Genomic DNA, 17,847 nt, shown 5'->3' on the forward strand with positions numbered 1-17,847 from the left:
TTAATCATTCATATTGTAACATGAATTAGTACATCCCATGTCAGGAGAAGTCTAGCATGGAGAAAGAGTTTTGAGGAAGGATGAGGGAGAGAACATTAAGGAACATGGAAACTTGACATCACAAGGTGTCCCTGGACCCCTGAGGCACTGCACTGAGAAGGAAGAGAAGAAGCAAAGAAGGAACTGGGGCAATTTACAGAAGATCAAAAAAAAGGAGGTGGCAGGAAACCCGGGCACTTGACCCAGAATGGATATTTTATCGAGTCTGAAATATATATAAAATATAAAATAAATAAGTGAACATTTCATTTCACAATTTTAGCTTTACCTCAACCCACTCCAAGTTCTATTTCACAGAAAAATCCAAGAAGGTATGTGATTCCATGTTTGACATGGGATTAACCCTAGTTTCAGGCTAAGGAAGAGAATGAATAAAGACCAAATCCAGTCTGCATCTTGGATGACTGAGGTTTTTTCCCCTTATACGTGTACATTCTTATTTTGAAGTTTATGAGAGATGAGCTCATATATTTGAGTAGAACATAAATAAACCCAAGGTAAAATAAAATACAAAAGAATATGATTGTCAAGGCAAAGGACAGGAGCTCAATTGAAATGTCAACTGAGACGTGAAGGAGACATGCTGAAACACTGGAGAAAGATCTATATGTATTCAGGAACATTGTAACAGTGTTTAAATGATGTCAACGTACCAGTGAAGACAGCCCCAAGCATTGTGACAAGGAGCAGAGGGCTTGAAAGGCAGGGCAATCTGGAAACACGTTTTGAAATAAAATTCAGAAGATCAGTGAATCCCGTATGGGTCTGATGCACTTTTATGGCAAAGTTTATATTCTGAAGACTAATAGAGGAATGAGTTCCTTAAATGTACAAGAGCCAGTTTCTATCATTAAATACGGCAGGCGTAATGACATGGTGTGGTTTTTGTTGCTTCTCTAAATGCACAGGCATGCTGTACGGCGTGATGGATAGAAGATAATATGACAGGGTATTAACAGTGAAAAATGGTCTTGATACAGAGGAAACGAGGAAAAGAAGCTTTTTCAATCTGACAACTGACCAAAAACACCTATCATCAAGTGCAAACATCTTAAATTAAAAAAAAAAAAAAAAAAAAAAAAAGTATTGCTTTGAGCCGTCATCATAGTCACCCTGGATGAATCACAAACATTTAAAGGGAATGAGGAGGAGGAGAACATAGGTTCAGAAAAATGAACACAGTTTTGTATAATCAAAAGAAGCTTCTGGTAGAGATGACTTTTGCTTCCCTCCAAGAAATCTGTGCTACAAAACAAAATGCCTGGGGCATAATGCTGTTAAGTGTTGATTGAATGGGGGGGTAGTTTAAACTCACCAAATGCTAACCAAAATCAAACCATAGCTATTGCTTCTGGGAGCCATATTTCAGAAAACAGTTGAAAACTTTGCTAGTTAAATGAAGTTTGGTTGTTCAGTTTTACGATTTCTTGAAAAATACTGATTAACTTATCCATTTGTGCAATTTATATCCTTTCACAAAGCTAAAGCATTAAACGGCACTCAATCATGTAACTATTGTTGAACGAAAACTACTGCAAGCCTATCAATAAACAAAGAATGCTAAAGCCACCAAGTCATCAGCGGCTGCCGCCACCCCCCAGTGAGGACAGGCCTGCAGCCCAGCCTCTGCAGCCACTCACAGTGGTGTACCCTGAGGGGACTCAGAATAAGAAAGGACAGGATACTGGCCCTAGATAGCTAGATGCTTGTCAAAGGAATGAATTCAATAAGCCCAAACGCTTGTGCCCTCCCGTATATACAAAAGCGTTAAATTCCTTAACTTGAGATGTCTGGTTTTCTTCAGTTAACAAGTAATCTTTCAATGTTCGGACTACCTGGTCTTTGTTATAAAATTCCTATATATCCTTGCTCCTCCCCTAACTCTTTGGAGCAGTTTCTCAGAGCGATTGAGAGGCTGTCATCCTGGCTCAAGCCCTCCCGCCAAAAAAAAAACCCATAACTCTCAACTTTTAGGCTGTGCATTTATTTCAGTCGACAGTATAATGCAGTAAAAAAATTAACATATGTGATATGCAATCTGGAAGTTCATTTTGTTTAAAACGCTTTTTTTTCCTCCAAGGAGCGCCAATAAAAATGAAAGCAATATATTGGCTGTTATTTTAGAAATATCAATGAATCTACTAAGACAGCAATGGAATATTTTCTTATATACCCAACATAAAGAAAGACGAAGTTATTTTCAAGAAATTTTAATCTAACCAAACCTGAGGGGATAATTTGAGATTTAATAAAATTGCTACCCTGTAATAGTTATCTGTAACAAAGTAATCAGGCACAAAATACCTGTTTTACAAGTAATTTGAAAGGTATCTCATTTGCATGAGTCTTAAAATAAAAGTGCGTTTATATAATAGCACCATTTTCTGCCACTAAGTTTTCAGTAAATATGTGGTTGACAATATTCAGCCACTTTTGGATTCAAACTCATGTCTCTGAAACACAGGGATGTCTAAAGAAATCAAATACTAGAGTATCCAAAAGAAACCAAAACCAAAATAATAGTATGACTATTTCTGAAAAAATATGATAGTAAAATGAAAATTAAGCACGGTTGTGTATATATACCTGTTAGCGTTCTGTAATTGATTACACAAATGAATACAGTTCTTTTAAGTTAGAAAAACGATTCATGAATGTGAATACAGTAATTACCAAGCAAGTTACCTAGGGAATCTAAAACTAATTATCGACCCTCAAAGATCATCTGCTGGGATAAAACTTGCTTTCCAAACATTTCCAGACTTTTCACAAAGGAATTTTCAAGGCTGAAGAAGAGAGAAGTAGGGAGCAATTCCTACCACGTTTAAGTATTTTGATGTTATTGTAGTAAACAAGAACAAATCTTGTTCTCCATAGACTCCATGTTTCTTTTACTTTAACCTTTGTATTGTCTTGCATTTGCTACAAGTTAGTCATTAACAGGATGTTGCCTAGAGCTTAAAATGGCCCATCTCCAGGAACCCTGCCTCCCATGCCCCCACATTAAGCCAAAATACCTTCTGTTACTTACAGGAAACATCCTGACCAGGCCCACCTGTGAATGGCTGCAGGCAAGATGAAATTAACATACCCCCCTCAGGAGTCTAGCAGAACCACACAACACTTGCAACAACTTACCACTTTTTTACTTTACTCCCTCACCTCCCCCATTTTGTTCTATAGTTCACTAACATCCAAACCAAGAATCGTGGTTTTTTGGGTCCACTATCTTCTTGGTCTGTTGACTTTCTGAATAAAGACACTGTTCCTTGCCCCAGCAATTACTGACCTGTCACATGGCAAGCAGTATGAGCTTGGACTCAATAACATTATCCTCAAATATCCGAGTGTCCTGCTCAAGCAATGATTACCCATCAGTTTCTAAAAATGACAGGACGAGAGCGTGAAAAGCAATACAGATCTTTCTCTGCTTACGATGGGTTTACATCAATAATAAAACCATTGTAAGTTAAAAATATCTTAAGTTGAAAATGCATTTAACACACAACCTCCCCAACATCATAGCTTAGCCTCACCTACATTAAATGTGCTCAGAACACATGTACATTATTAGCCTACAGCTGGGCAATATCATCTATCACAAAGCCTCTTTTTTAATAAAGTGCTGAATAGCTTATGTAACTTACTGGATTCTGTACTGAAAGTGAAAAGCAGAATGGTCGTCTGGGTCCAGGATGGTTGTCAAGCTGTTCACCCTCGTGATGTCGTGTTGTCAGGGAGCTGTGTTGTCGTGCTGACTGGGAGCTGTGGCTGCTGCCACTGCCCAACATCACGAGAGAGGATCAGAGCACATGTCAGAATCCCGGTGAATGGCTGTTACCATAGTGACGCCATGCCAGGCTTGTTCATTTCCTCCTGTCCTTCTACTGACCCTACCTAGGACTGTACTGTGAGTAAATCTCTTCTTTGCTGTCAAGGACTTTGTAGTTAACAGACATTGTTTAATAATCATTAGATCCAGGTGGTTTCTATGCTATATTAGTCTCCGAGTAATGATAAAAACCTTCGCTGACATATTCCTGGCTCACATGGGACTAGCTGCTCATCACTGACCTTGACTTAGGATGCACCTGCTGTCTCCAAGCATATACCCTCACACCCTAGGTTAACTATAAAACTGTCCCAGTGGCCCCTCGGAGATGCAGAATGCAGCTGTGAATGCTCCTGAATCATGGTCCACCAGCTCCGACCATGGATATAAGTTAGCACAGAATAACAGATCCACTGATTATATGGAGCTGCTTGCCTCACTTTCCAATCTCAAGGTACCTTTTCAGTTTGGTGGGCACATTTTGTTCCCTCTGTCCTCAGACACCACGGAAAAGATCATAATTCAGTACAGGTTCTAACGAACGTGTATCAAGGTCGCACCATTGTAAAGTTAAAAAATTGTTAAGCTGAATCCTTGTAAGTTGGGGACTGCCTATAACTTTTTCTCCTCTACTTCTTCTTAAACCCTTTTTTAAAAATTTTTTAATTTTTATTTTTTTTATTGACATACAGTCAATTACAATGTGTCAATCTCAGGTGCACAGCACAATGTCCCAGTCATGCATATACATACATATTATTTGTTTTCATATTTTTTTCCATTAAAGGTTATTACAAGATTTTGAACTTCTTAAACTGAAATCCAGGTTAGATTTTACACAAATAATTATACGTGCATCAAATTGCACTTGTGGGAAATAAGTATAATAGGAGAGCTACTCTACTCAATGATTTTAAAAGCAGAAGGCAGACAGCTCAACATTCTTAACTTTGTAGCTATGCATAAATCGAACTACATACCAAGGAAAAAACAGTGGGTAGGACATCTTCAATTCTTAAGTACGTTGCTAGGTTCAACTAAGATTTCATAGAAAAGTCAGTTCATAACTGAAATTTAGAGTGTCTGGATTTTAGGAGGGATAAATCTGAGCTATGGCCACACTTAAGCTTATGATAAGAATGCTTACAGGGAAAGTGAAACAAACAAATGCCAAAGCAAACAGAGCCTCAAGTCTGGAGGAGTTCTTAGAAATATTTTAGTCCATTCTGGGGCTCCCAGAACTCCTAGAGAATCTGATGAAAGTTAGGTATCTTTTTCCCAGAAACATGTACAAAATGTCACACACAATTTCAAGGGCTTCATGGAACCACCGATATACACCTCAGATGTTCCCAGGTAAAGGCTGAGGGAAGTCAGGGACTCAAACCCCAGGCATAAGTTCTCAGACTCACAATTAAAGTACTGAATGATTAAAAGCTAAGGAATCTATGAAAAGAGGACAAACATTGTTAAACAAGGGGAAAAAAGACTGCTGAGAAGATAGGCTTTTAGAGAGCCTTATTTCTTATATAATCTAGCTTTTAAACTTCCTTTTCCAGGAGAGCCCATTTTCTCTTAACACTTAAATGTTGATCCCAGACCAAGAAAACTCCTTCTGCATCTGGTTGTCCCAATGTCATCTCAAACACAGCCTGCCCCAAATCAGCTTATCTTCTCAAAAGCAACTTCCCTTTGAAATCTTTCTACTTGTCCCTAGCACCACTAATATCCCAATCAACCAAACCCAAATTTTCTTGTGTGTCCTTGACTCTATTTTTCTTCTCCTTCAATTAGAAAACCAGGAATCAGTAAGCAACCAGACCCTCCCCACTCTTTCAAGTCATGTATACCACGGCTATTTACTGGGTACCATCTATGTGATGGTCACAGGAGACACAAAGATAAATAAAACATACCAGGTCTTCAAGGAGCTGACAGTCAAGTATCCCTTCTTGATAGTTCTATAGCAACCACTGATGTTTGAGATCATCATTCTGCAGTCATCTTTCTATAACCAACCCTGACTGCTCTGATTTCCCTCCGTCTGCTCACTCCCTCCTAAGATTCTAATTTGCATAACATTTTGCTGACTGAATACATTCCCTAAAATAATAAATTCATCATGTAATTCCCTTGCTGGGAATATCTCTGTTGGGTTCCTGGTATCTACAGAAAGCCTGTGGACTTTGATAATCAGAGCCCTGTGTCTCATCAGGCCGGCCCCTGTCTACCTATAAGCACCCCCTTCCTCCCAAGTTCCCTCTAGTACAAGTTCACAGCTCCAGTGAAGCTGGTCTTCAAAATTATTCATGCTTATCCTGGTCCCATCGCTCCTGGTTTCTCCCTCCCTTTCCACTTATCTTCAGAGCTACAGCTCAAGTCCTGTTTCTTTCCACAAAAATGTTTCAAGAAATTACATCCCGCACTGATTGTGCATTGATATATTATGGTATTTGTAAACCTCACTCATTTTGACATTAAATCATGAATATTCATATTCTTATTTCTTGTCTCACCAAACTGGCTACAATTTCTTCAAAGTCAGTAAGAAAACCTTGCATTTTTCTGGTTTATTTTCATGCAACCATTTATTTAATATACATTTACTGAGGTCCTACTTAGCACATGTCTCATACCGTCCCAGGCTCAAGGGGTCTATTGTGCTTTGGCATTGTAAACCCGAAACAAATATTTATTGATAAATAAAATGTATGCTCTCTGCTAGCAGGCAGCATATTTACTTAAGAAAAGCTCTCTGCTTTTTTTTTTTTAATCTGCATTTTTTTTAACTGAAGTATATAGTCAGTTTAAAATGCTGTGTCAATTTCTGGCGGACAGCATAATGTTTCATTCATACCTATACATACGTATATTCGTTGTCACGTTCTTTACCATTATAGGTTACCACAAGATATTGAATATAGTTCCCTGTGGAAAGCTGTCTGATTTTTAGATCATGTGACCACAAAAGGCCATCTTCAAATAGTTCCTAGGTAGCAACTGTTGGGAGTTTCAACAATCAAGCTGGACTTAGAATATATTTACTTGCACATATTCTCCAGAATTTAGTGTAACTTTAGTAATTCCTGCTTAAAGAATATTACCACCTTTCACTTTTCTTCAATTTGGTATAAATTGCTATAAATAAATAAAATAGGAAACAATTTAGCTACTTGGCATCTATAAAACTCGGGGACATTTCCATAACACCAACTTTATAAATAAGCTAGAAACTCTCCAGATTTGGCCAGCTATATTACTAAAAATTGAGAAAAGTGGATAGTTTATTATGGTTTAATTGCACACATTTCTGTTGTGGGTTTGTATAATTCAGTTTACAAATATGCCCATAAAAAGAACATCCTGATATAATAAATGTTCAAAGAAATACATAAATGTCACCATGACTGTTCTCTTGAATGACAATAAACAGTAAGTGTTATAGTCCCAGATGTTTTCTTAGATTCGCCCTGAAGGGATAGATGGGCCACTGGGTACTCATCAAGGTTATAGATGCACTTTTTGTACTGAGATGGTACTAAGGGGGAAATGGCCATTATGTCTGCATATCCCCATCTATACAGCATCTATTCATCCTAATTTGCACCCAGTGACTTTCATGCAGCTTTGGATTCGAAGAGACTCCAGATTTTTAGCACACACACACACACACACACACACACACACAAGGAAAAACCCTTTTAAAAAATTCTCTTTTTAATTGAGCTAGACTGTGTATAAAGGCTTACAGAGATCACCCAAGACTCAGAGTGAGGTTACCTTCTTCCAGAGAGGATTTATTTTGATTTCATCAAGCATCCAGGCCAAGGGCAGATCGAAATCCAGTTGAGGATGGAGATGACTCCAGTTTGGGCATCAGTCTTTGAGAAAACTGGGCGTTTCTAGGGATTGCTAGAAGCACTGCTCAGCTTCTCTGGCGCCCATCCTCCTCTGGCTTGTGCATCCCGCAAGCTCTCGGTGAGGAAAAGCAGCTCCAAATGCAGGTCCCTCCTCCCTAGATTTCTTTCTTCTTCTGGATCTGCCCTGGTAGCTCTCCACTGGCCTCAAAGAGGTGTTTGGTATCCTTTGTGTTATTCTCAGGAGGTTTGATCTACACCAACTTTACAGTCAGATGTAGAAGCTCCTTGACCCCCTACTTTAATTATCAGCGTCACCACTCATCTGGTCTTTTCCAGCTAATGATCTGGGATTGATCCTCAATGGTTCAAAACCTCCATATTCTCTTTCTTTTTTTGCCTACTCTGCACATGTAGAAAGGTCTCTCAAAACCAGACTCGCCTGCCACTCGTTCACTGACTCTGTGATCAATTCGGTTATAATTGCCTGTGCAACTTTCTACCTGGTCTTCCTGTTACAACGATCTCTCAAATCTAGTCTGCTGTTTAGTAGAACTTGTCTTAGTTCATTTGAGCAGAACACTATATACTGGGTGGCTTATAAAAGACAGAAACTTATTTTCACGATTCTGGAGGCGGGGAAGTAGAAGATGATCAAGGTGCTGACAGATTCGGTGTCCGGTGAGAATCCACTTCCTAGTTCTGAGACAGCCGTCTTCCTACTGTGTCCTCACTTGATGGAAGGGGTGAGAAGTAGTCCGTGGCATCTTTTATAAGGTCATGTCTCCCATTCATAAGGACTCTACCCTCATAATCCAGTCACCTCCCAAAGGTCCCACCTCCAAATACCATCATACTGGTGATTCAGTTTTTCAATTTTTAATTTATTTTTTGATGAAATTTATGACTCTGAGGGGACCCATTCAGTCTACAGGAGACTAGGTAGCATAAAATACTCTGGAGATCAAATAGCTAAATATCTCAACCTTTTTCTCATCCCTCAGTTCAGAAAAATACGTAATGGCATCTCATAGGAAGTCATGACAATTCATGTGTCTGCCCAGTGGAGGAAGGATATTCACTTTTAGCTGTATGCAATCAGGAAGCTACTCCTTCACCCAATGGGAGCTGACCAGAACCTTCCCTCCTCTTGAATTGGCCACAGAATCACAGGCCGTTGGTCCAAGGACCCCTGCGCGTACTGACTGGATGAGGTGCAGGCAGAAGCCAGAGCCCTGTGCAAGCAAGAAGAGCTGCCTTCCCACAGTAAAGACAGTGCAGCAGCAGATACTTGCTAGAGAAACTCAGAGGACAGCAAAGTCTCTTTAATAGGGTTTTGAAAACGCTTGCTATTTCGAGTCAGTTTTGAAAACAGGAACCAGTAAAGAAAAACACATGCTTCCATACTGTCATAACTTAGCACACGACAAAACTTGTACTGATGCAAAACAAAGAATCAGAATGTGGGCAAAGAAAAGCAGGGAAAATGGAGCCCAGGCAAGCACAGAGATCATGGCCCAGTGGCACCGTATGAGCAGGTGTTAGGAGGAAGAGGTGCCAGGGAAATATCCAGGCACCTGCCGCAGAGAACTGTTCTGACACAACTGATTTCTGTCGGGTGGGCTCCAAGTTATCCACGCACAGGATAGCTCTGTAACCATCAATGGATAACCTGGTCTTGTCAGGCTTTTGACAGCACCTCCCAGGTAATTACCTGAGGCATCTCATGTCCCTGTACGTTGCTGGTGTCGAAAAGCTAATGAGACAAACTGGAAGGGAATACGCAGGAAGGAATAGTTTTTGTTCTAAATCGATGGGACCACAGATGATTATTTTGCCTTCTATGTTTTCCAAACATTCCTTAACATTGTTACATTCTATTTACAAAATAAATAAATGTCAAATACAAGTGGTACAGAGCAGCAGCAGTAGCCTCTAAAATATAATAAAAAGTACAACAAAAACTATCATTTTGAACATGGGATTTTTGTAATTAATTTCAGTCACATAATTACAAATACAAACTTCCATATAAGAGAAGGAGACAGAGGACCATGTGCCTTATGAGGCGATCTTGGAATGACATCTTCCTGATTGTCACCTGGCCCCTGCTACTTTTCTTTTTAACAACACTGTTGCTTATTTTCCCTAGAAAGCAAATGGACAAAACACTTTTTATCACCTATTATTTATGAAGAAATGTTTTTACCTGAAATTCTCATATTCTTCTGCTTGTCGTTTCCATGGACAGCTCTGGATATTTGTGATAATCTGAAGATAGTCATCTTCTGAATACCTAAAAGTCAAATGTTAATGAAATTAGAAAATAAAGATCTCACTTTTTTGCTAAACAAATATATGTGTCCCAAAGGACACTTATAATCTATTCACTTTAGCCCTTTACATCTTTTCTGAAATAAGGTGACGTGGAAGTAAGTAAATATCATACCCATTTTGAAACTCCTAGGAACATGCAATTCTTAAGGAATTATTCTGTTGATTTGGGAATGTATAATTTGCACGTATCAGAAGCCAAGTGTAGTATTACAAACAAACCATGACAGCACACAAGTTCACATTCATATCTTAGGGCCATTTCACCTTAGCATCTCATTAATAAATCAGTAGATCTTTCTCTAGATGTTTAACATAAATATACAGTCAATCATTTTTTTCAGACTCTACATTGATAGATTTATCTTGGGCTATATGGATAACATTTCCCCAAAATAATCATCTTAAATGTTCATTCTGAATGGTACATTAAAAAACTAGATTAGGCCAAGTTGAAAGAGATGTATATTGGTATAAAACTCTACAGGCACAGTGGTAGAGCTGGTCAGGATCCCAGTCCCCAGTCAATCTTCCTCTACCTGATACTCTGTCATTAGGTAATAAGTCCTTTAATCACAGAATAGCCTCTCATATTTAAGGGTTAGCAATTAAATGCATATATCCTTTTGAGTGGAAAAAAAAAAACCACCCTTAAATTTTCCTTTGATTAATATCACAGTCATTAGTTGCCGGCTGCTGAGACCAAGGCTCTGTAACAAAGAGAAAGAGTGTGTGTTGGTGAGTGGGTGGGGAAGGCAGTAAAGAATCTTGTCAGGAACATTCCTTACCCACCCCAACACAGTACAATGTGGATCCTCCAAAGTTTAAAGGAGGTATTTATTATAGGTGGGGAAGATAGTCAATCAAGCAACTCCTTTGCCCCTGAAATTTACCAACCTTTTGGGTATCTCTCTTGTGAATGTTGCCATCAAGGTTAATCAAAAACATTTTCTCCTGGTTCTCATTGGACCAGCTAAGAAAAGCTGAGAATCTTGGAAGACTGTGCTGAATATTAAAGGAGAAGCAAAGCGAAAAGCTACCACAGGAGAGAAGAAAAATAGTTGTACTTGCATACAGGCGTCCAACCTTAACCGGTTTACCTCTCCCATGGGCCTTAAGACTTGTCCTGGTACACCAGGTGGCTTGAGAGATCTATATACTCTGGCTCCAAAGCTTTGTCTAGATGTGACACTTCCTAGCTGGAGTGAGGACTGCCTATGTCCATGTGGTGGAAGATAGCCAAAGACCTTCTGCAAAGCAGCATTAAGCTCAAAAATAAAATAAAAGACATGCACATCCAGCAGCCTACTCACAGCTCTCCCAATGTCTGGTTCTTCAAGAGAGACATAACATTATGACTATCCACTCTTGTCCAGAGAAGTCTTGTCTACCATCAAGGCATGGTTTTTAGCCATTTGACCATATTGGGAACAGGACAATAATCAGAGCACTGTGTGTACCAGGGTTCATCAGGCAAAGTAACAAAAAACTGCTGTCCCACAAAGCTCAACTAAAGAGGAAATGGAAAGGGAGGGGCCAAATACAAATACTGATTAAATCAAGGAGAATTGGAATTGTATCTTAAGTCATCAAGATAAAATATTTCATGAAGTACAGTAAATAGGAAATTATTATCATCATAAAAACCCAATGTGTCAGAGTCTAAAGTTTTATTTAAATGTCATTTATTAGATTAAAAAGAAATTACATTTCTCATGACATCTAGCTAAGATAATAAGATTAGTGAATTTGAAGACATAGCAATAGAAATCATTGAAAATGAAAGGTAAAGGGGGAAAGAGGTGAATGAAAAAGTTACAGAGAATCATTCAGTTGTGAGACAACTCAACATAATTATTGAGCCCAGTATACAAGAAATTATGGTCCTAGCAGGAGAGAAGAGACAAAAAGAATTTCAAAAAAATACGGTGGCAAATTTTCCAAATTCAACGAACCCAGACTCAAGTAGCTCAACAAACCCAAAGCACAAGAAACATGAAGAAAATTACAGCAAGGCACATAATAATAAAGTTTCTTTAAACCAGTGATGGAGAGAAAATTGTAAAAGTAGTAGAGAAAAAAGACACCTTGTGTACACAGAGACAAAGATGAGAATTACAGCATAGTTGTCAGAAACAGTGCAAGTCAGAGGCAGCCTAATGATACCATTAAAATACAGAACAGGAATGGGTGAGGGCGACTGTCAATTTAGGATTCTACCGTCTGCAAACCTTTCAAAAAAATGAACATAAATTAAGGACTTTTTCAGGTTGTACAAAGGCTGAAGTGAATCATACCAGCAAATCTTCAGTACAAGGAATGCTAAAGGAAATCCTTCAGGCAGATGAAAAATGGAATCAGACTGAAAGGCGAACTGAAAGCAAAGTAACGAAGAGCACTGGGAGATGGTAAATATGTAAATACATATCAAAGACTGTTTCTTCCTTTTCTAGGCCTTTTAAAGATAATTGGCTATTTAAAGTAATAACAGTAATAAAATATTGAGGAATGTATTAACATATGTAGAAATAAATACATGACAACTATAGAAGAAAGGCTAGAAAGGGGAGAGGAGAATAAAGTGGTATAATATAAATCACTTAAAAGCAGACTGTGGTAAGAGAAAGATGTAAACTGTTCACCTAAAGCAACTAGTGAAAACAAACCACAGAAAGTGATAAAATCTAATCAGAAAATGACTCAATCCAAGGGAAAAGGAACAAAGAGCAGGCAAATAGAAAACAAGCCACAAAATGGTAGATTTAAATCTAACCATATGAATAATCACATTAAATATTAGTAATCTAAACGTACCAATTAAAAGGCAGAGAATATCAGACTGTTTTTTTTCAAAGCAGGAACCAACCACATATTGTTTATAAGAAACTAACTGCATATATATAAACAAATAAATTTGAAGTAAACAGATAGAGAAAGGTATATACCACAGTGGAACTAATTAACCTGAAACTGCAATGGCTATATTCACACCAGACAAAGCAGAGTTCTGAGCAAGGAATATTAACATGAAAATTAGGCTAACAGCAGAAGGAGATAAAATTTAAAAGAAAGAATTAATGAAATCAAAAGCTGGTTCATTGAAAAATCAATAAAATTGATAAGCTGCTTACTGTACTGATTTAGTAAAAGAGAAGGTACAAATGACCAATATTAGTAATGAGAGAGGGTACAGCACTAACAGTCCGACAGATGTTAAAAGTATAACAACAACTTAATGCCAAAAAAATTGACAATTTACATGCAATGGACATCTTCATCAAAAGACAAACTACCAAAGCTCACTCAAGAAGAGAGAGAGAATGTGAATAGTCCTACAGTCATTAATATAAATGAATTTGTAATTAAAATTTGTCCTACAAAGAAAACACCAGGCCCTGATGGTGTCACTGAAGAATTTTATCAAACATTTAAAGAACATTAATACCAATTCTACACAAAGTCTTCTATAAAACTGAAGCAGGGGATACTTCCCAACTCATTCTATGGGAACAGTGTTATCCTGATACCAAAACCAGAAAAGGACATTAAAAAAAATAACAACAAAAGATCCTACAGACCAATATTCCTCATAAATATAGATACAAAAATCCTGAATAAAATATTAGCAAATTGAATTCAACAGTATGTTAAAAGGATAAGGCACTATGACAAAACAGGGTGTATCTCAGGAATGGAAAGTTGGTTTATTTGAAAATCAATCGATGCAACTCACCAAACTAACATTATAAAAAATAAAAACCAAATAATCATCTCAATCATTACATGAGGGAAAAAAAGCATTTAACTTAATTCAATATTCAGCCATGACAAAAATTCTCAGTAAATCCAGTATAGAAGGGAATTTACACGACTTGATAAAAGGTACCTACAAAAAAATATTGTACAGCTAGGATCATATATCATGGTGAAGGACTGAACACTTTCCCCCTGAGATCAAGATCAAGGCAAGGATGTCCATTCTCACCATCTCTATCCCATGTTGTTCTGGAGGTCCAAGCAGAGCAACAGGACACGAAAAAGAAATAAAGTCATCCGGGTTACAAAGGAGTAAGTAAAACTGTCTTTACTCAGAGAGGATATGATCATCTAAAGACTTTACAAAAAGAAGCTATCAGAACTAATAATTTAGGAAATTTTCAAGATATAAGGTCAACCTACTAAATCAGTTATGTTTCTATAGACCAGCAAGAAACAAATAGAATTAAAATTTAAAACAATTCCATTTATAACATCATCAAAATTGTGAAATACTTAGGAACAAATCTGACCAAAGATGTGCAAGACCTGTGCACTTTAAAAGCACAAAATATTAGTGAAGTAATTAAACAAGACCTAAATAAATGGAGCAATATCCCATGTCCATGGGTCAGGAGACCCCAGATTAAGATGACAATTTTCAATAGATTCTAATTGCAAAATATATTTACTACACCAAAAATCTCAGCAGTAATTTTTGTAGAAATGGAGAATTTGATTCAAAAATTCATATGGAAATTTAAAGACCTAGAATAGCCAAAAGAATTTTAAAATTCACAACAAATTTGAAACAGTTGCTCTACCCAGTTTCAGGACTTACTACAGTATTACAATATCAGAGCAGTTTCTTATTTATGTCAAGACAAATAAATTCATGGAATAATAGAAAATCCACAAATAAAGTTTTTCAACAAGACAATTCAATGGGAAAAGAAAAATCTTTTAACAAATGTTGCTAGACAAGTGGATAGCTATCTATTTTTGTAAAAATCATCAAGTCTTATCTCATCCATCTACAAATATTCACTCAAAAATGGATCATTAATCTAAACGTATGAACTAAAACTGGAAAACATCTAGAAGAAAATAGAAGAAAAAATTCTGAATGACCTTAGATTTTGTACATACTATGCACAAAATGTAGTTTATAGAAGAAGACATCTATAAACTGAACTTCATCAAAATTAAAAAGTGACTTTTCAAAAAACACTGGAAAGAAAATGTCCGCCCTGTACTAGAGCTGGCTCATACAAGCTGGGGAGAGTCCCCTGTCAAACTTTGAACCACGTCGTGAGCACACTGTAAAACCCGGGAGCCTGAAATCAGCCAAGGTGGGAGCTTTTACACTGTGGGAATCAGCAAATGCGACCTAGCAGGCTCCCTCCTCCCCAAGCTAGTTGTGAAACATGAGTGCACTGCTGCTCTGATACCTCTCCACCCCTATCCCCCAAACCCTTAGTCTGGCTCCAAACTTTCCAGTTTTTCCCCAGTTTAAGCCCTATGGAGGTCTGCTGAGAAGGCCAGATGAGACTTTGCTGCCAAACCTGACTCATCAAGAAGGCTTATTCAGAGTGGTCCTGAGCCCCAGTGAAACAGAATGACCATATTAGATCTATCTTAGGAAATTAAAGGTGACTTTATTTCTCCCAAGGTTTTGAGCAAATGCTCTTATGTATATTACACATTAACTTTGGCTTACTTGAAAAGCAGAGTTTGTGCCATTTTGTTATCATTCTTCCTTTTATATCAAGCCTACTCTAGAACATTAAAATGATCATCCATTGCCAATTAGAATAAAAATGCATTGTAAAATACATACGGTCTTTTAAAACGTTTTGTTTTAATGACATATACCCCCCAATAAATTGTGGCTGGCTCCAATTTAGCTTAATGATGAAAGATGTCAAATCATAATGTATCTAATTATACTAGTAAGTTAGCTGCGTAAAAGTGCTTTTGAATTTACAACCTCTGATATTTAAAACCAAGTTGAACACATTGCAGCAGACTATCTCTTGTAAAGGAAGAAATACTCCTGGCCATTTTATAATCAGAAGACAGTACTCAAGCTACTTTATTTCCTGAAACTGTGGTCTTCAAAGAATCTTTTTTTAGGTCCAGCCTAGAATTGATACATTATCCTCTGATATTATACATGGGAAGACTAAAGAATAAGGAATATCAAATGGAGGGCTTTTTTTCCCCCCTACATGCTTGCCCTTTTCTACTGAAAAATAAATCACCAACCAGCTTTTTTAGAAAATTAAGATAACCACAGTAACATTATGATTTGCAAGGTGGGAGCCTGGCTGGAGAAGGAAAAATTACACATAAGCTGTAAGTGTGGGCTAATTGGTGAAATAAATGTGATTCTTTTAAAGTTTCCTGTTGAGTAAAATGATCTAAATCACATCTTACTTTCTGCAAATTTACATTTATAGTTGGTTTTCATTTGCAAAGTACAGCCTTCACCCTATGCTATTCCAATGTTATTCACCCCCATTTTTATGGATGACAAAGCTAAATGTTCAGAGAAGATAAACAGTTTGCTCAATATTATATTTTAAGCAGATGAGCTAGGAATTCAACTCACTGGCTTTTGATTCACAGTCTGCTCTCTTTCCAATATATCATGCTGCATCTCATCTATTTTCCTAATGAAACTGAAAATTAATCCCTTCAGAAATATTTTCTGGTACCAAGACATACAGTAAATCATACTAAATAACACAGCAAGTTATTTTCAAAAGAATAAATAATGCCTATTTAAATCATTATTAATAATACTCAAAGTGGTTACAAATTATAAATAACATGCTAAGTGATACTAAGTAAATATATTAAAATTTAAAGTATTTTTCTAAAACAAATACTGTATATGACTTCTATGTGGAATTAAAAAAAAAAACCCAAACTAGTGAATATAACAAAGAAGAAACCAACTCATAGATAGAGAGAAAAAACTACTGGTTACCAGTGGGGAGAGGGAAGGGGGGAAGGACAAGATAGGGGTAGAGAATTAAGAGGCACAAACAACTATATATAAAATAAATAAGCTATAAGGATACATTGTACAGCACAGGGAACACAGCTAATACTTTATAATAACTATAAATGGAGTATAATCTTTAAAAATTGTGAATCACTAACTATGTTGTACACCTGAAACTAATATTATAAATCAACTATACCTCAATAAAAAAAATAATAAATAATGAAATATTTTTCTAGAAAAGTGTCTCTCTGGAGATGAAGACCTACATTCTGTGACTAGTTTTATCTCAGTTAAGGGGCTCTTTAAAAGCTATAATTTATGATTAATTAATTTAATCATTAAATATTTCTTGGGTGCTTATTAGATGCCTAGACATTATCTTGAGGACGTTCATTTATTAGTCCTATTTAAGCAGCTGAGATACTGATTTGGTTTCCTAAAACATTCTTCACAGTGAAAGCCAACGTTTTTGTCTACTGAAATGGGTGGGGAATAAAAAGTCAGTAGGCTGGTAAGTGGTGTTCTATGTAGACCAAACAGTCTTTTGAAGCTAGTTTCTACAAAACCCCAGAAGAGCTCAGGTCTACATGAGAATAAATTCTGCGAATCAATACAGTGCCATAAGATTTTTAGTCAGTGCAGCCAATCATTTCCACTGGGCAATACTTTTTAAAGAAATGACTGATGACTGTATGACAGCTAAAAAAGAGAAGTAGGTAGCAGGTAGACTGAGTTGAGCTACGAATAGAACTGACATACTGACATTTCATCCACTAAAGTTAAGAGAATTCAATTTACATTGTTTTTAACTTTGCATGATGAACTCTTCTAAGTAGAATGCTGTGGTTCCTGTCAATTGGCATAGGAGAAAGGGATCTCAAATTTATTCCCCCTATACCTTTTAGTGTCCCTAAGACAAGTTAAACATTCCAAAACAGCTTGAGGAATTAATTTCTAATGATGCCAATGTAATTCTTCATAGTCCCAGTGAA

General features: G+C 37.1%; 1 protein-coding gene across 3 annotated transcripts in view; it reads right to left on the minus strand.

Annotated features, from left to right (window-relative positions):
- The window catches only part of ST8SIA6 (ST8 alpha-N-acetyl-neuraminide alpha-2,8-sialyltransferase 6), a 140,545-nt gene that overhangs the window by 53,315 nt on the left and 69,383 nt on the right, over positions 1-17,847 (minus strand). For all 3 annotated transcript variants that reach the window (XM_074358080.1, XM_074358079.1, XM_074358081.1), the window contains exon 4: positions 9,959-10,045. In XM_074358080.1, the coding sequence (XP_074214181.1) occupies positions 9,959-10,045 (87 nt within the window). The remainder of the gene's footprint in view (positions 1-9,958; positions 10,046-17,847) is intronic.

Source organism: Camelus bactrianus, chromosome 35 (assembly GCF_048773025.1).
Source record: "Camelus bactrianus isolate YW-2024 breed Bactrian camel chromosome 35, ASM4877302v1, whole genome shotgun sequence".
Taxonomy (NCBI): domain Eukaryota; kingdom Metazoa; phylum Chordata; class Mammalia; order Artiodactyla; family Camelidae; genus Camelus; species Camelus bactrianus.